The 17,873-nt window shown below is 42.9% G+C and overlaps 1 protein-coding gene and 1 non-coding gene across 3 annotated transcripts; one reads left to right on the top strand and one right to left on the bottom strand.

Annotated features, from left to right (window-relative positions):
• The first annotated feature begins 532 nt into the window (after window positions 1-532).
• On the top strand, window positions 533-17,354 carry CD48 (CD48 molecule). Of its 2 annotated transcripts, XM_041722266.1 has the most exons (5): window positions 533-720; window positions 2,932-3,021; window positions 10,939-11,235; window positions 14,886-15,152; window positions 16,874-17,354. In XM_041722266.1, exons 2-5 carry the CDS (start codon window positions 3,018-3,020, stop codon window positions 16,951-16,953), a joined length of 648 nt encoding a protein of 215 aa, XP_041578200.1. In that variant the 5' UTR covers window positions 533-720; window positions 2,932-3,017; the 3' UTR covers window positions 16,954-17,354. The 2 variants fall into 2 exon arrangements, with proteins under 2 accessions (XP_041578200.1, XP_041578199.1); XM_041722265.1 differs by lacking the exon at window positions 2,932-3,021 and having other exon boundaries at window positions 16,874-17,350.
• On the bottom strand, window positions 12,339-12,442 carry LOC121472392. The gene has a single exon (XR_005982876.1). It is a non-coding gene; the product is annotated as a U6 spliceosomal RNA (small nuclear RNA).
• Window positions 17,355-17,873: the final 519 nt, after the last annotated feature.

Raw genomic sequence — 17,873 nt, 5'->3', positions numbered from 1 at the left:
CAAGTAATCTTATTTTTTTCTACTAATGTTCAGTAGATGGGCCAGTGTAAAGGTGTAAGCAGTGACTTTATCATAAAGGGTGGAGCTTAGGATGTGGGAAATCTGATTTTTTGGCTTTGTGCTCTGAATGACTTTTATATATGACCTATTCCTCTCTCTTACAACTTAAGAGGTGACTGAGATCAGAAATCCCCTGCAGGCTTGGTGGGTTCCTACTAATTTTAACTTCTGGATTAATCAGGGTGACTCTTGTCTGGGAAACCAAAGGCAGATATTCTCTATCAGAGGACTTTAATCTTTTCTGTTCTTCTTCTTCTTCTTCTTTTTTTTTTTTTGGACATTAATCTTTTCAGAGCACTGACATCTCTGAGAATCCAACAGAAGCTATAGATCCTCTGCTCAGAAAACAGAACCAACTGCACATTCAACCAAAATAGTTCATTTCACTTCACTTCTTTTTTGTGCTCTCAGATATGGAGGCTTCCTGTTTTTGGTCTCAGACTCCACCCATGAGTTGCGGAGTGGTGGAGAGTTCAACTAGTGCTGTTCTTTAACTTTGGGCCATGATTTCAGGGGCTCTGGTCTTGAAACCTTTCTAGACTGGTTCTGGCATGTCTCCAGCATTCCTGGGAAGTAACATGAACTCTCAAAGGTGGGAGTGCTGTCTGGCTCTGGAACGTCTACTTCTACTTCACTTGTTCCTGGCAACCAGCATTCAAGGTACTTTACGCAAGTCGTGTGCCTGCAATTGTGCACTGAAGGCACGGGTGAGATGGGAAAGAGGATATAGGGTGGGGCTCAGTCCTGAAAGTGGAGTGTGGTCTCCAGGCAGCAGATACTTCTATGCTGGTAGCAGGGCTGTGGTGAGCTGGGCAACCTTCCTGGGCCCTAAGAGAATCAGCCTCTCTTTTCCCAAGGGGTTGTGACAAAAACAGGACCTCAGGGAGATGGGGGAGCAGGCTCCTTAGATTTAATTCCATGCTTTGTAGTCTGGGTCTAAGTAGAGGCTTGGGGTGCCTCATATCAAAGGAGGCCGCAGCATCTAGTTGTTAAGAGTTAAGGATCATTCCTCCGCCATGGCTGTTCCGGTCTCCCTCGTGTACAACTGTTCACCTTCCACTTCCTTTCTTTTCAGGTCAGCTGAGAAGTGGGAGTTAAGCTATTGCCTTTCTCACCATAAGAAATACTTATGGTCTTTTTCATGTCAGAGGCTTTAATGCTCACTACTATGGAAAAAAATGAGTAAAAATGAACAAGTACAGGGAACTAACACAGCATCATAAGATTCAGTGTAACTTTTAGGGAGAGGAGAGAGTCATGCTCAGTCATAGCCTCTTGATCACACCTGCAGGCCTCTCAGAGTGATAGTACTTTGGATCTGGTTGATGACTGTGTACATCTAGAGACACGATGGGAAATATTAATCCAAGTCTTGGGAAAGACAGTGCTACTAAGAGAACCAGAATATATCAGGACTGGTGTCTAAGTCTCTTCAGGCATGGATTATGCCTACAGATGGTCATCTTATCCCCAATTTATGACTTCCCCCCTATTAATCATATCCATTTACATTTAACTTTGCTATTTGCCTCAGAGGAGGTGCTTTCTCTGTTATGGCTAGATTTTTTCTTCTGCCCAGGATTCACTGCACGGCCCTCTCCTTCTGCCCCTCCTTTAGGCTTTCATTTTTATGTGACTTTTTCCCTTAGACCTCCAGATTGTGATTGGTGCATTGCTTGATTGTGTGTATCCTTGGGAGGATTGAGGACAGAGACCGTGTACAGTGCTAAACTTAGCAGAGTGCCTGGAACATAGCCTGGGTTCAAGAAATAATTGTTAAATATATGAATGAATGACTTCAAAGAACTTTCTTTTGGGCTCTATGTCTAGATCTTCCTGGGGACCTAGTAGTTCTCTCCTCCCTGGTAAGGGGTACTTTTGTGGAAAAATATGAGAAGCATTTTTAAATCTCTTCTTTCATCCCTCTTCAGGCTTGTTTCTCAGCTCTCTGATTTCAGGTACCCTCTACCCCTGGGCATCTTCCCTGTCTGCCCACAGCACTTGGCAGAGTGCAGTGGAAGCAGCATGTACTGGGAAACAGAAGACCTCTGTTCTGAGTTCTAGGCCATGGGATTTTCTATAAATCATAAATGCTTTCTGAGCCTCAGCTTTCTCAATTCTATAATGGGTATTATAATAATATGCTTCCCATTTCTTCAAGGGGTTATTATTTGGGTCAAATCAAATAAAGAGTGTAGAATTGTTTTTGCAAATGTAATACACATAATCTGAGAAGCTAAGAGCCTGGGAAGGACATAAGTAAACTTTAGAGCCCAATGCTCCCTCTTTACCCCCAGACATGAATTTTTATTTTTTTATTATTATTATTTTTAAGACATGAATTTTTAGCAGCTTTTTAAACATCTCCATATTTTTCAAACATATGTCCGAAATCTAACTCATTATCTTTGTTCTGGTTGTCTATTGCTGTGTAATAACCCACCAGAACTCTGCAGATTTAGATAATAATCACCTATTTTGTGCACAAATGTGGGGGTGGATTGTGCTCAGCGCCTTGGTATATCTCATGTGCATGCAACCAGATTATGGTGGGGCTTGGGGTGATCTCTGAGCCTTCTTCACTCATGTTGCTGGTGCGTAGGCTGAGCAATATCCAATAACTATGTGTCTGGGCTTATTACATAGCAGCTGAAACTTCTGGTGTGAGTATACTGAGAGAAGTGGGCAAACACCGCATGGTTTTTCTAATCGTGCTTTGCGAGTCATACTTCTGCTGTATCCTGCTCCTGGAGGCCAGCCCCAAAGGGAGGGAACATAGAACCCACCTCTTGATGGAATGAGTGTCAAAAAATATGCAGACTTTAAAAAATATTATTGTAATTTACTGTTTATCTCTGTTTCCTTTCTCAGTACATGACATCTCTTTGTCCAATTACTGAAGCCAGAATTCTGGAAGCCATCCTCACTTCCTTTCTTTTCCTTGACTGTCATGTTCAATGAGTAAGTTCTATTAATTATACCTTCAAAAAGTCTCTTAAATATATCTAATTCCACCATTCCTGCCAGATCAAACCACCTATTCTAAACCAAGACATTATTTTCTCCCATCATTTACCACAATACTTTCCTCTCCTGCTTAAAAGCTCTTTTTTTTTACTCCATCCTTCTCTCTGTCTAGTATTTACCATACTGCTGTGGCTATACATTTTCTAAAATGGTTATCTGTTAATCTTCTTTTGAAAACTCTTCAGCGGTGACCGTGGTGAGCAAGAGTTACAGCAGACAGTGAGCATAAGCTTGCGCTGGATAATGTGGTCACTTCCTATTTTCCCCTGGTTGATGCTCTAATCACCTGAGATACTTCTCTTTCCTTAAATGGATCTTGCTTCTGTGGTCTCTGAGCACTTGATACTTTTATTCTCCCCTAGTTGGAACACTGATTACTTCCAGTCCTCATCTTTCCCTGGGTAATTTCTACTTATACTAATTTCTACTCACAGTTTCTATGGAAGCCACTCCTGACCCCTAAATTCAAGTGACATGCTCCCTTAGTATTCCATATTTTCCTTATCCCAACACTTATTACCAATAGTGGAATCATCTGATTGTCTGTATCCACTAGAATGGAAGCTCTCTAAGATAAGGAGATATATCTCTTTCACTCTTTTTGTTGTTGTTGTTGTTAAAGATTTTATTTATTTATTCATGAGAGACACACAAAGAGAGGCAGAGACATAGGCAGAGGGAGAAGCAGGCTCCCCACAGGGAGCCTGATGCAGGACTTGATCCCAGGACCCCAGAATCATGACCTGAGCCAAAGGCAGGTGCCCAACCACTGAGCCACCCAAGTGTCACTATCTCTTTCACTCTATGCATGATGCCTACCACAGACCCTAGCTGATAGTAAGTGCTTACTCTACATCTATTAGAAGAGTGAATAAATGAATACATTGATGTACATATGTGTGTGTGTGTGTGTGTGTGTGTGTGTGTGTGTGTATGAATGGATAGGTGGAGGAAAGGAAAAAGGGAAGGAGTGAGGAAGTTGTGAAACATTGTTTCAGTCAAGCTGGGATCTCAGCAAAGGATTTGCCTCCTACTTCACTGAAAAAATGGGGGCTAGAGATCATTAGGCAGAATGCCTCTCAATTTGTTGCCTACCACCTCTAAACTATAAACTTCTCTATATCCCCAGGTGTCTTTTCCACCCTCCCTTTTCTCTCAGAGCATGACGTATCTCCCCTTCCAGGCAAGACCTGGGCCATTAACTCTGCTCCGAGCTCCCTCCAGCCCAGTGCCGTTGATCACTTTCTTTCTCTTCCATGTCTCCTTCTCTACTGGCACCTTCCCTTGACTTATCATAGCTGTCTTTTTCATTCTTAAATAAAACTAAAAGATAAAACCAGAAACCTCTCTCTCTCTCTTTTTTACCTTTCATGTCCCTCTACACAATGCCCTACCAATTTCTTTCCCATTCACACTGAAATGTCTTAGACTAGCTTACTTTTGTTTTCTCCTCTCTCACCTTCCATTGAATTCTTGACCCATTACAATCTGGCCAAGTAAAATCATTAGTCTTCCCATCTCAGGAAATAGTACTCTATTCTTCTTGCCATCCATGACAGAATCTGGGGTCCTGATATCTATTGTCAAATTACTTCCTTAAGGTAGGAGGCAGTTCACGATGGTGGCATAAGAATATCTTGAACTCATCTTCTCCCATGGACACAAATCTATGGCTATATATAGAACAATTCTGTCTGAAAAGAACCTGAGAATTAGCTGGACAGCTACTCTACAACAAAAGATAAAAAGGCTGTATCAAGGTGGTTAGGAGAGGCAGAGAAGCAGTCTCACCCAAATCCCACCTTTGACACGGCAACCCACCATGGGGAAGGGTTCTCACAAATATAGAACTCCTCCCTGAGGAACAAGGACTTTTTGCTCTATATCAGGCACCTTAACTCTTGGAACCTGCCTTGGAGAGACAAGCCCTTCCCTAAATATCTAGCTTTGAAAACCAATGGAGCTTATATCCAGGAGAACCATAGGGCTGTAGGGAATGGAGATTCCATTCTTCAAGGGCTCACAAGCAGATTTACTCATTTTGCAACCAACAGCTTGAAAAGAGCCTATGTCAAATGTGAAGGAGAATAATTTGATGATCTTAAAGGGTCTGCTATAGGGACAAAAGCCTGTTGGGACTCTATCCAGGAATGAAGGTGCTGGTGGCTGTCATTTTTTACATTCTATTTCTAGCCTGCTAGTGCTGGTGGGCACCATTTTTGCACTCAGTCTAACCTGCTAGCACCTGCTTTGTTGTGCTGCTGATGCAGCTCTACCCTTTCATGCTGCTTCCTCAGTGGGCTACTGTCCTGCTCCTTCCCACTTCCCATAGTCCCTCCAAACTAGCAGGTACACTCAGCTAACACAAGGGATACCCCTTGAACATCCTTTCTGGTGGTTGGGGGGGTGTGGATTGTGTTTCTTGGCTCTGTGGGTCTGAAGTAATTAGAGAGAGAGCAAGAGACAACCAAGAACTAGGGCAGGGGTAAATAATAAGATTCATCACCTACATAGGCCCACCCCTTCAATATTGGGAGAGGTAGTTGTTTTGCCTGACACAGAGAAATAAACAAAGAGAGTCAACCAAATGAGGAAAAGCAAGAATATATTCTAAATGAATGAATAAGACAAAATCCCAGAAAAAAGAACCTTAGTAAAATGGAGATAAGTAATCTGATAAAGAGTTCTTTTTTTTTTTAGAGAGAGAGATTTTATTTATTTATTCATGAGAGATACACAGATAGAGGCAGAGGCATACACAGAGGAGAAGCAGGCTCCCCACGAGAACCCTAATGCAGGACTCAATCCCAGGATCATGTCCTGAGCCAAAGGCAGACACTCAACCCCTGAGCTACCCAGGCATCCCTAATAAAGAGTTCAAAGAATGGTCATAAAGATCTCACTGAATTCAGGAAAAGAATGGATGAACAAGTAAGAACTTCAACAAAGAGAAAATATAAGAAAGTACAAAACACAGAAGTCACAGAGCTGAGGAATGTGACAATTGAACTGCAAAATGTGCCAGAAGAGTTCAATAGCAGACTAGATGATGTGGAAGAAATAATTGGTGAGCTGGAAGACAGGTCAATGACACTAATATAAGCAGGTCAGCAAAAAGATAAAAGAATTTTAAAAAGCAAAGATAGGAGCACCTGGGTGGTTCAATGGTTGAGCGCAAAAGTGTCACTGGTAAAGGTAAATACATATAGTAAAGGAAGCAAAATAATCACTTAGAAAGTTAGTATGAAGGTTAAAAGAGAAAAGTAGTAAAAAATAACTGTAACTGCAATAATTAGTTATGGGATGCACAAAATAAAAAGATGCAAAATGTGACATCACAAACATAATATATGGCAAAGGGAGTAAAAATGCAGCATCTCAGAATGCAATCAAACTGAACTTCCTATCCACTTAAAGTAGACTGTTCTATATATAGCGTGTTATGTGTGAGCCTCATGACAAGCAAAAATCTCTAACAGATCCACAAAAGATAGTGAGAAGGGAATGTAAGCATAACACTGCAGAAAGTCATCAAACTAGACTTCTTGTGATCATTTTACAACGTATACAAATGTCGTGTTATTATGGCGTACACTTGAAACTAATATAATGTATGTCAATCATACTTTAGTTTTATTTTTTTTACATTTTTTTATTTTTATTTTTTATTTATTTTTTTATTTATTGATAATAAATAATAATAATGATAGTCACAGAGAGAGAGAGAGGCAGAGACACAGGCAGAGGGAGAAGCAGGCTCCACGCACCGGAAGCCTGACGTGGGATTTGATCCCGGGTCTCCAGGATCGGGCCCTGGGCCAAAGGCAGGCCCAAACCGCTGCGCCACCCAGGGATCCCATACTTTAGTTTTAAATATTACTTACTTAAAAGATTGTAAGGTTAGATAGTTGATTTCATCAGCGAGCTCTTGGTAACTCCGTATTCGTATCTTTAAAACTAATATTAAAAAAAAAACTAATATTAGTATCTTTAAAACGTCTTTCCTTCCTTAATAGTTATACTAGAAACCATGTGACCTGATTCTAGAGTGATGACAACCTCTCCCCTTTAGGACCTCTTTCACTTTCGTGGGTAGATTCTTTGGTATGAAACAATCACTTTCCTTGATCTAGTTCTGCCCCACTCTAATTTTGCTTTTCTACAGACAAGAAACAGGGCTAGACTCAGCTGCTTCGTTTTCTATTGTAAACAGCACATAAGCATAGTTTATTCTATGCATCCAGACACATAACCAGATACTTCTTCCTGTTAGAATTAACTTTCTTTACACTTACTTCCCCTGCCTTCTAATGTATGCAATTGTTAGGAAGGCAAATCAAGATTTTGTCAATTTACTTGAAAAATGGAAATAATACATAAATATACTGTAGATAAGAAAGATATCAATTTATCTGAATTTAGTAGACAATTAGCAGACAAAACCACCATCTTGATACCCCAAATTGTATTACCTCGTTTCCGCATTAACTTTGCAATCTATATTAGCAAAATTAAGCCATATTTCTCTTTAATTTGTGAATGAATTATAGAATTCTTTCAGAAGACTAGAATATCTTTTATCCCTTTTAAAACAGTCAACCAAGTGTTCTTTCTACTGCTTCTATATTCAGGTTTATGTTGCTTTTCCAGGCCACCCTGGAAAATATTTCAAAATAAAATTCACTCTTCCATTTTCTGTTTTCAAGCACGATCTTGGCCCATTTGAGGCTGCTGGATTTATATTTCAAGGTTTCTTTTAGCTGTTTTGCATTGACTTTTGATATCTGAAAATTTCGATGCCATATTCAACATACTTTTATGTTGTTGGGTTTGGGTTTTGGTGATTTTGTTTTGTGTTTTTTTTTTTTTTTTTTTTTTGTTTTTTAGATTTCCTGAGTATCTTTTCTACTGACTCTCTGCTTTCTTTGTCATAATAGTCATCTTTCATTCATTTATTATTATCAAGATCCAGCCATAAAACAGGGATCTGCTGGCCAGGTTTGGGCACATTTTCATATTGAAGAAACACAGTTCATTGGTCATACGTAATTAAACAGTAACTCAAATTTCTACTTATCGTCTCTCAAAAGATGTTAAAGGAAATCTAATTTGTAAACTACAGCAACACTTCCTACACCCAACTTTCTTGTCCTCTTCAGTCTTCTCAAACCATCTCATCCATCTACTGCCTGGACAGTCTTACTCTTTTTTTTTTTAAAGATTGTATTTATTTATTCATGACAGACACACACACACACACGCACACACACACACATGCACACACACACACACACAGAGAGAGAGAGAGAGAGAGAGAGAGGCAGAGACACAGGCAGAGGGAGAAGCAGGTTCCATGCAGGGAGCCTGACATGGGACTCGATCCCGGATCTCCAGGATCACACCCTGGGCTGAAGGCAGCGCTAAACCACTGGGCTATCTGGACTGCCCCAGTCTTACTCTTTTGAGCCCCAATGTGCTAGCACCCCTATTTCCTAAACCAGCTTGAGTGGTCTTGGTGTTTGCTTATCTACTCTTTTCCTTACTGTCTCATCAGTTCAAACTGATCTTAAGAAGCAAGAGAGAGGGAGAAGCTGAGTGGAAAGTAAAAATATGAAAAATATTGACTAGCAGGTCATGAGAAGAAAAAGACTGGGAGAACTAATGTATACATTTTGTCACTGTCATCCATTCATTCGTTGTCTACTTAATACTAAATGTCAACCGAGTATTGTAGGGATTCAAAATTGAGCAAGACATTGTCTTTGCCTTTGAGAAACTCACAAAATCAGTGACTGTGTGTCTGCATAGTTTCTCCCTGCCCCTCACACTAAATTCTGAAGTTCACTTGAGTATGTTGAGGACACCCTTGACAAACATATCTCTTTGTCCTTGTAAAGCAGATTCCATTCTCTCAAGGAGAAAGGGTGCAAGGTACAACTGGGCCTGGATCATAACTGGAGTCTGTGTGCTCTGTATCCTTCACTCTTTCTCATTGGATGCATCCTTCTTTCTCCCTCCCCAAGGAAGCTTTAGGGAGGTTCTCTGTCCTGGTAGAGGTGCTGGGATCTCTTTCTCATCACTACATGTCCTAGACCAGTGACATGGTTTTGTGCTATACCTTGTGCATACTGACATCCTTTATTTTTAGACCATTAAATTTAAGTGAAAGCTGATTCAGAAGCTGCTACAATTTTTTGGATTTTAGGCTCTTTCTTTCATATTCTTCAATCTTTCATATTCTCATATAGACATCCATTTCTAAAAAATATATCATTAGTCTAGTCCTTATTTTGCCACTGTTTTGGTCTAATAAAATAAGTTCAACAACCAGTTGTTAAACATCTTAATAACTTAGGCATAGTACTAGGTGTATGGATACAAAAAATAATGTCGGTAATAATAATAATAAAACAATACATGACATTGAATACTTACTAATCTTCCAAGTAATATTCTAAGCACTTTATTTGTATTAATTGACTATTTGTATTAAGTTATATTCTAAGCATTTTATTAATATAACTCTGTATTAGCGTTCTTCAGAGAACTAGGGCAAATAGACTATCTATAAATGTATAGAAAGAGGTTTATTGTGAGGAATTGTTTCATGCTATTATTGAAGCATAACCCATACAATGTATTTCTCTGTATGGAGAAGTCTCACAATCTGCCATCTACAAGCTGGTGGCACAGAGAAAACAGTGGTGGAGTTTCAGTCCAAATCTGCAAGACTAAGAACCAGGGGGCCCAATGGTGTAAGTCATTGTCCAAGTCCAAGAGCCAGGAGCACGAATGTCCAAGGATAGGAGAAGATAGATATCTCAGCTCAAGCAAAGAGCAAATTTGCTCTTCATCTGCATTTTTTGTTTTTTTTGGGCCCTCATTGGATTATAGTGCCCACCACATTGGTAAGGGTGATCATCTTTACTCAGTTTACCAATTCAAATGTGAATCTCTTCCAGAAACACCCTCATAGACACATCCAGAAATAATGTTTTACAGCTGTCTGGGCATCGCTTAGCCCAGTCAAATTGACACATAGACTTAACCGTCACAAACTCTAAGAGATAGTTACCAAAACAAAGACAGAGCCATTAGGTAACATGCTCAAGTTGACATAGCTAGCAAGTGGTAGAGCCAGGATTTGAACTGAGACAGTCTGATTCCAGAACCCATGCTCTTAACCATCACAGTATAATGGAAAATGAATTAGATTCCCAGGAGTCATTTCAAGTTTATAGTCTGGTGGCAGAAGAAGGTAGTAGACATTAAACAGATCACTTCAGTGTAACATGATTCCTAAGATACAGGCATGCGTAAGATGTGCTCAAAGGAGTGGTTCACTGTGGGTTGTGCTATCTTCCTGGGCATATGTTGGAGAGTCTGCCAAGGATGACTTGGGCCAGTAGTTCTCAGCCCGAATGGGGGTGGGACGTTTGGCAATATCTGGAGACATTTTGATTGTCATGTCTGGAGATGTACTACTGATACTTAGTGGGCAGAGGCCAGGAATGCTGCTGAACATCCTTCAATGCACGTGGACAATTCCTACAACAGGGAATTATCTAGCCTAAAATGTCAATAGTGCCAAGGTGGAAGAACACTGATCTGGGCTGTCTGTTGTCACTACTTCTATTAATTGACATGGAAGCAGCACCGTGCCCTACCCTCATGCCCATGCCTCAAGCTCCAACGTTTACTGAGTTCCCGATCAAGGGCCAGGCCTCTGGTGAAGACTGTACTTACTGCTTCTAAGAAGAAACCCTTTCTCTCTCCCCTGTCCCACCAGCTCAGGCCTCCGCTGCTGGGCCATTCTCCCTTCTCCAAGATGGCTCTCACTCTCATTGGCAGGTCATTCACAACGTCAGGTGATTACCGTCTCCGGCAACAACGTGAGCCTACACATCTCCGATTTGCCTGCTCTCTCCAGGGTCACCTGGTTTTACACTGCCAACCAGAAGATTGTAGAATGGGAGTCCAACAGGACTAACTTCTTCAATTCTAAGTTTAAGAACAGAGCTAGTCTTGATGAAAGCTATGCACTATGCATCTACAAGGTCCAGAAAGAGGACAGCAGCACCTACATCCTGAGGGTGCTGAAGGACTCTGGAAAAGAGGAGGACTGGACTATCTCACTGGAGGTACTTGGTGAGTTTGGGGAGTCCCACTCAGGGCCCCGGATGGACCACTGGGAGGTTTCCTAGGTCTCATGGAGGTTTTCTCTGGGAGGAGGAAAGAGAAATCTAAGGACAGGCTTAATTCATTTCTCCTGGAGCCAGTTCCTCTGGGGAGTGAGCCTGGGTCAGCAGAGCCCAAATTGATAGCCTTGGGACCTTTACGTCTTCTGACCTTAGTGAGTCTCAGATGTGAAGAGAGGGAAAAACCATAGAAATGACTTCCTCTCTATTCTCTTCATGCTTTCCTCTGATCAACCCTGTGAGCTCAGTTCTGTGCTCATCTTAATAACATACATGAACCCAGACTTCATCAGATTTAAGGAAAAAAGTGACAAGAGACAGAGGATAGGGCAGGAGCTGTTAAAGGAAGTTTTTTTTTTTTCCTACCTTTCAGAATGGATAGGACAGAAACTTCCACTTGTAGTTCCAGCCTAACTGGTATATGTGAAATAAAGACTAGGATTATACTTGGGATCAGATGGATCTGGGTTAAAAACCTTGGTTACTAGCTCACTTACTTGCTGTGTGACTTTGAAGAAAGATCGTTAACATCTTTGTGCCCATATTAGGTAAGTTCTTTTGATGGCAAGTAACAGAAGCCAATTTGATGTAAATTTAGAAAAAAAAAAAAAAGAGAGAGAGAGAGAGGGGGGAAGTCTATTAAAGAAACTAGAACTAAAACTATTTTAAAGCAATTCAAGGAACTTAGAAGAGTTAGGAAAGGTTGAACAGGAGGAAGAATGAAAACCAGGGCCAGCCCGGAATCCCTAGCTTCAGGAATCTGTGGACTGTGCCTCTGGATCCCTGCCATTTACATGACTTACCTCTGAAAGCCCAGACTTTTGTAACTCTTGGTTTAAATTATCAGAATTTAAAGACAGAAACTGATTGAACCAACTTGATTCAGGTATGTGTATCTGACTGAAATATTTATGGCTCAAAGGGTCAGGTGAAAACACAGAAACGTGGTTCTTGAGGACGCCTCTGTGGCGTTGAGGTAGGTAAAAACTAGAGAAGAGAGGCAGGGCAGACCGAGACAGGTATATCTCCCTGAGAGCTGCAGGGCTCCCATATTATGAGGATAATTATATCTTCCTTTTAGGATGTCCTCCTCGCAGAGGGGCCATGCTAATCTTCTCTATATCGTTCTTTTTTTTTTTTTTTTAAAAAGATTTTATTTATTTATTCATGAGAGACACACACAGAGAGAGAGAGAGAGGCAGAGACACAGGCAAAGGGAGAAGCAGGCTCCATGCAGGGAGCCCAACGCAGGACTCGATCCCAGGTCTCCAGGGTCAGGCCCTGGACCAAAGGTGGCGCTAAACCGCTGAGCCACCCGGGCTGCCCTCTCTGTATCGTTCTATTTTTAGTATATGTGCCGCGAGTGAGCACTTCCTTTTAGGATGTTATGAGAATCAAAGTAGGTAATTGGAGCGCAACATCAAAAAGTGAAAATGAGAGGTTTTTTCCAAACCAAATAATTTTATCACGCAATTTCCTCCTGCCAGATAATTACCAAAAAATACAAATACAAAATCTCTAGACAATACTCAGAATATATCTGTAATCCTCTTTCTTCTCTAAAACAGTGGAAATGAAGAGTGTCTTATACAATCAGGTCCCACCCTCTCAATGGCTCCAAGGTTGGAGGCCTCTTCTCACATATTTCCTCCAAGTCACATGGCCTGAAAATTCCTGGGAAAAGGAAAAGATTCAAAGTCTCATATGGTGGTGTTAAGAAAAGCCCAAATTTGTATCATTTACCAATTTCTGGTAAATACTCCCATCACAGCCAGCTCCAAGGCGCTAATGATTTCACAATTAGCTTGTAACATTTCTGAATATTTGAAATTCCACAAGCTGGTGTGATGTAAGCACACCTTCCTGAAGTAAGACCCTTAGGATGGGATTAGCAGAAAGCTCATTCTTCAGCATCACCCTTGAATTTCTGATAGTTCAGAGGGGGCATCGTAGAGCCAGACACCCCGGTTGGCTCAGTGAATCCCATCCATAAAGCACCGAGTGTGTGCTGCTCTCCGTGTGAAATGTGGAAGATAGAAGCATGAGAGGTGAGGCCATAGGAAATGGCAGAAAATAGAAAAAAGTTGCCCAATCTAAGCACGCAGGGGAAGTCCAGTAATCTGAGGGGATTTCACATAGGAGGCGGGTCTAGGGCTCTGGAGGCGGAGCTCCCCTCACCTCCCACACTCTGGCAGCCAGAGGCCAGCTCTGATCTGGTCAAGGCTCTGGCACATTTAATCCTTGACACCAGAGCAGCACTGATTCTGCAGGTGTTTTACTCAAGGCCAGATTGAAAAGTCGCCAGAGGGTTTCAGGTAAAGTGGCCCCAGGAAAGAAAGGAACAGATGCTGGGATTCTGTTTCATCCCATCTGGTGGCAGGATGACAGCAGTGATGACCCTGTGAGCTCCGACATGCATATGACACTTGCACCCTGCAAGAAGCACTTCCCCATGGGTGATGCCATTTTCTCTTACTAACATTGGGCTATGAGGTAGAGTCCATGTACTCCTGAGAAGGAAATTCAAGGGGTTAATGATCTTGATAACATCACTCCATGAGAGCCACGTCCCAGACTGAGGCTGGTCTCACTTCAAAGCTACTGACTTGTCCTTTGTGTCTCATGACTGCTCCATCCATCCATCCATCCATCATCCATCCATCATCCATCATCCATCCATCCATCATCCATCCATCCATCCATCCATCATCCATCCATCATCCATCCATCCATCATCCATCCATCCATCATCCATCCATCCATCATCCATCCATCCATCATCCATCCATCCATCATCCATCCATCCATCCATCATCCATCCATCATCCATCCATCCATCCATCCATCATCCATCCATCCATCATCCATCCATCCATCCATCCATCATCCATCCATCCATCCATCCATCCATCATCCATCCATCCATCATCCATCTATCCATCCATCCATCCATCCACCATCCATCCATCCATCCATCCATCATCCATCCTTTCATCGGATGCTTACAGATTCCTATCCGGCACGCACTGTGCTAAACCCTGAGATACCAAAGTCAACAGACACAATGCTGTTCATCACAGATGACGTGGGGATTACATGAGGTTTTTCTCCAGATTCCAGGAAAGCCACATGGCTTTGCCGTGTGCAGGGTATACTTCTTACCCCAGGACTCTGGCTGAATCTGAGCCCAAGAGCTCTGGATGGACAGACAGGCCAAGGTTCCAACTGTGGGCCAGGTGCGGGAGAAGGAGCCTCAGGTAGCTCAGACAGCTGGATACCAAGTCTGACCCCAAGAAATCTCTGAGGCTCTTTCTGACCTATAGGCATAGACCCATTTTGTTTCTGGGTGTATGGCTCCCCCTCCTGGATCCATTTTAGCTTCACCCTCAAGGAGCAACCCTTCCAGTCTGAACCTCCAGAGGTCAAAGCTGCTCACTAGCTCCCCCTGTGGGGGTGCCTTCTCCATGACACAACTTTCTGCAGCACTCAGCGCTCCTCCTTACCTCCCTTGATATTTTGTTGGCTAAGTGTTCAAAGCGTAACTGCCTTATAAATGCATAAACCCATTGTCTCATCTTACAACATCTTCCTCATCTTCAGATCCTGTACGTAAACCTGGCATCAAAATTCAGACGTTACAGGAGGTGAACAATAGCTGTCATCTGAAACTGTCATGTGAGATCTCAGGCCAATCAGCAAACTACACCTGGTATGGGGATTCAGGGCCCTTGCCCACAGATCTCCAGAGTCCTGTGCTTGAAATTACTGTTTACCAACAAAATTTTTCCAGCTATTACACCTGCCAAGCCAGCAATCCTGTGAGCAGCAAGAATGACACCATCTACTTCAGCAAACTGTGTAAACTAGGTAAGGAATGCTTACAAGGAGCTGGGGGTGGGGGTGGGGAGTGCAGGTATGGGGTAATTAGTTTTCTTTTGAATGAAATGAATGAAGAAAGGTATGAGGATCCTATTCAGCCTTCTGCTCAGATGGAGGATCCCAAAGGCATCTGTGAGACCTGAGAGACTCAGGTCCTATCCCTGGCTCTGCTCCCACCCCTCAGCAAGCTTACTTGGCTTTTGTGGAGCTCATTGTCCTCACCTGGGAGGGCAGCTGGCTCTCCTCCCCTGGTCTAACAGTGCATGGTCCTAGAATCTGAGGCCCCGTAATTGTAGGACAATCGGAGCTGTCAGTGCTGAGCAGGGAAGAAGCGCAGGTGGAAGAGGAGACCAGACAGTTGAGCGGGTGCATGAAGAGGTTTCTAGCAGAAAGCTTAAATCAGCAAAGGAAAGAAAGGCCAAGTAGATGAGCACAAGCAAGAACGAGTAGTGAACAGGAGTGAAGGTCTTATCCTAAGGTAGGGACTCTGCTCTTTAGAAAGGCAGACTCTGGGTTTCATGTTTCAGCTTCTTTCTCTAGGGAGGACCCACTCATCTGAGCATCACTCCTGGCCCTCTGTCAAGCCTACACAGGTCCTATTGTGGGATAATCAGGATTGGGCAGTAAGCTCATAGGTTTCAGAGTCCGGTATTTGGGGTTAATCCTGGGATTGACACTGAATAGCTAAGCAAGTGACTTTAGCTTCTCCAAGTCCATGTCCTTCTCCAAGTTGTTTCTTTAAATAACAGACAAAGTAGTAATCCTCATCTCATGCTGTTCTAAGGACTAAATGAGGCGGTACAGATGCCCTACCTGGAACAGTGCCTGACAAGTCTTCAATGAATGGTACTTAAATTAGAACAGTTCCTTCAATTCTGCAGACACTAGGAGGGGAACCCTCAATAAATTTGGATTACTATCTCCAGCATTCTGGGTCTTGTACTTTCCATACCCCGGAAACCACATCCCTGAGGATACATATCCATATCCTTCCAGAATAAGTCATACCTGTGGTGCCAGCACTTACTTGAGTTCCCTGTCATGCCAGTCATCAGGGACCAGAGCCCCAGAGACATTGCTCTTTCCTGGTCTTCCTGGACCCGTCCACTGTCCCACCTGTGCTAATTTCTTCACCTGTGCTCCCACATGCGGACTATGGAACCTGTACACTCGTCTTTATTCTTCCCACCTGACTGGCCATGCCAGACTAGACTAGAAGACTAGTCTCTCCTGCCATCACTGACCTGATGTGACAGTTTGGTGTCTGACCATGATACCACCTTCAAATCAACACCACATCCTGAGATCCAGCAAAAAGAAGAGACACAGTCCCCTGTCCTTTATAAAATGAGGGCAACTGCTCATCTGCAAAGAGGATGAAAACAGTAACATGGCCCTTTTTTTTGGGAGGGCTAAAGCAATCTTGTCACTTTCCAGCCACCCAGTGTATCCTAGAAAGGCGCCCCTAATTTCCCTTCCCCACTTTATCACTGTTCCCTTTTTGTTCTTATTTTCTGCTTCCTCTCCTGTCCTGTCCTCCCTCTCCTCTGTTCTTACCCCTTCTCTCCCCTCCCTTCCTATCTGTCTTCCTCTTCCCTTTTTCTCTCTTGATATAGATGGGATGTGGGGTGGAGAATGGAGAGGGGAAGTAGCCTTTTCCTTCCTATAGTCAAATCACCTAAGTGTTTGGAGTTTTATTGCTCTTTCAGCCAAATCCTCTGGAGTAGCTTGGATTGCAACATGGCTAATAGTCATGGTACCCATTGTTCCTGGCCTCCTATGGACCTGAGATGAGCTCTGCTAACTCCAGAGTGGAACTTCAAGATGATCGGGTCTTGCCTTCATCGGTAACCATGCTGTGAACCAACGCAGGTGCTCTGACTACGTGGGATGGCAGAACGTGTGCTGTTGCATCTACCAGGATTTTCAAATCAACTCTTTAAAAAGTACAGCTAATGTTTTATTTCACATCCCCTACTTGTTTTCCAGCACACATACACAGATACACATGCATCCCTCCCACCAAAAGATGTGATCACACTATGCAACATTTTCTCATTTGAATAAATATTTGATATGACCCTCAACGTCAAACTGTCAGACAATGTCTGCTCCATTGGCCTGGACAATCAAGATACAAAGAGCCAGGGCGCCTAGGTGGCTCAGGGGTTGAGCGTCTGTCTTTGGCTCAGGGCGTGATCCCGGGGTCCTGGGATCGAGTCCCACATTGGGCTCCCCTCGGGGAACCCATTTCTCCCTCTGCCTGGTCTCTGCCTCTCTCTGTGTGTCTCTCATGAATAAATAAATAAACAAAACAAAACCACAAAGGGGAAGGGCCTGGGACCATAGGCTCCTGTGTGTTTGTGTGTCTGGGAGTTAACTTGTGCCGTCTCTGTCTCTTGCTCCCACATCCATGCAAGTCTCCTGGGGTCCCAGCTCCTCCCTGCCCTAAGTTCTGGCCTCTCCGAGGAGCATGCTTTTCAGGTTTCCTGGGAATATGCGGTCAGGCTTACACCTCAGGAGTGAGCATGCAGCTTTACCACATAAAAAGAGTTCCTCCCAAGCCTTTCCTGGGGAGCTGAGCACCCCCCACTCCCTTTGTGGGCAACTCTTCAAGTCCTACCTGTGCCACAGGATCTAATAAAACTATCAAACGGACAAAATGTTCTCACCAGAGTCTCCCTTTACAGGAAGGTGGGAGCCCCCAGG

The sequence above is a fragment of the Vulpes lagopus genome, chromosome 11 (assembly GCF_018345385.1).
Source record: "Vulpes lagopus strain Blue_001 chromosome 11, ASM1834538v1, whole genome shotgun sequence".
NCBI lineage: Eukaryota > Metazoa > Chordata > Mammalia > Carnivora > Canidae > Vulpes > Vulpes lagopus.
This window is presented reverse-complemented; position numbering and strand designations above follow the sequence as displayed.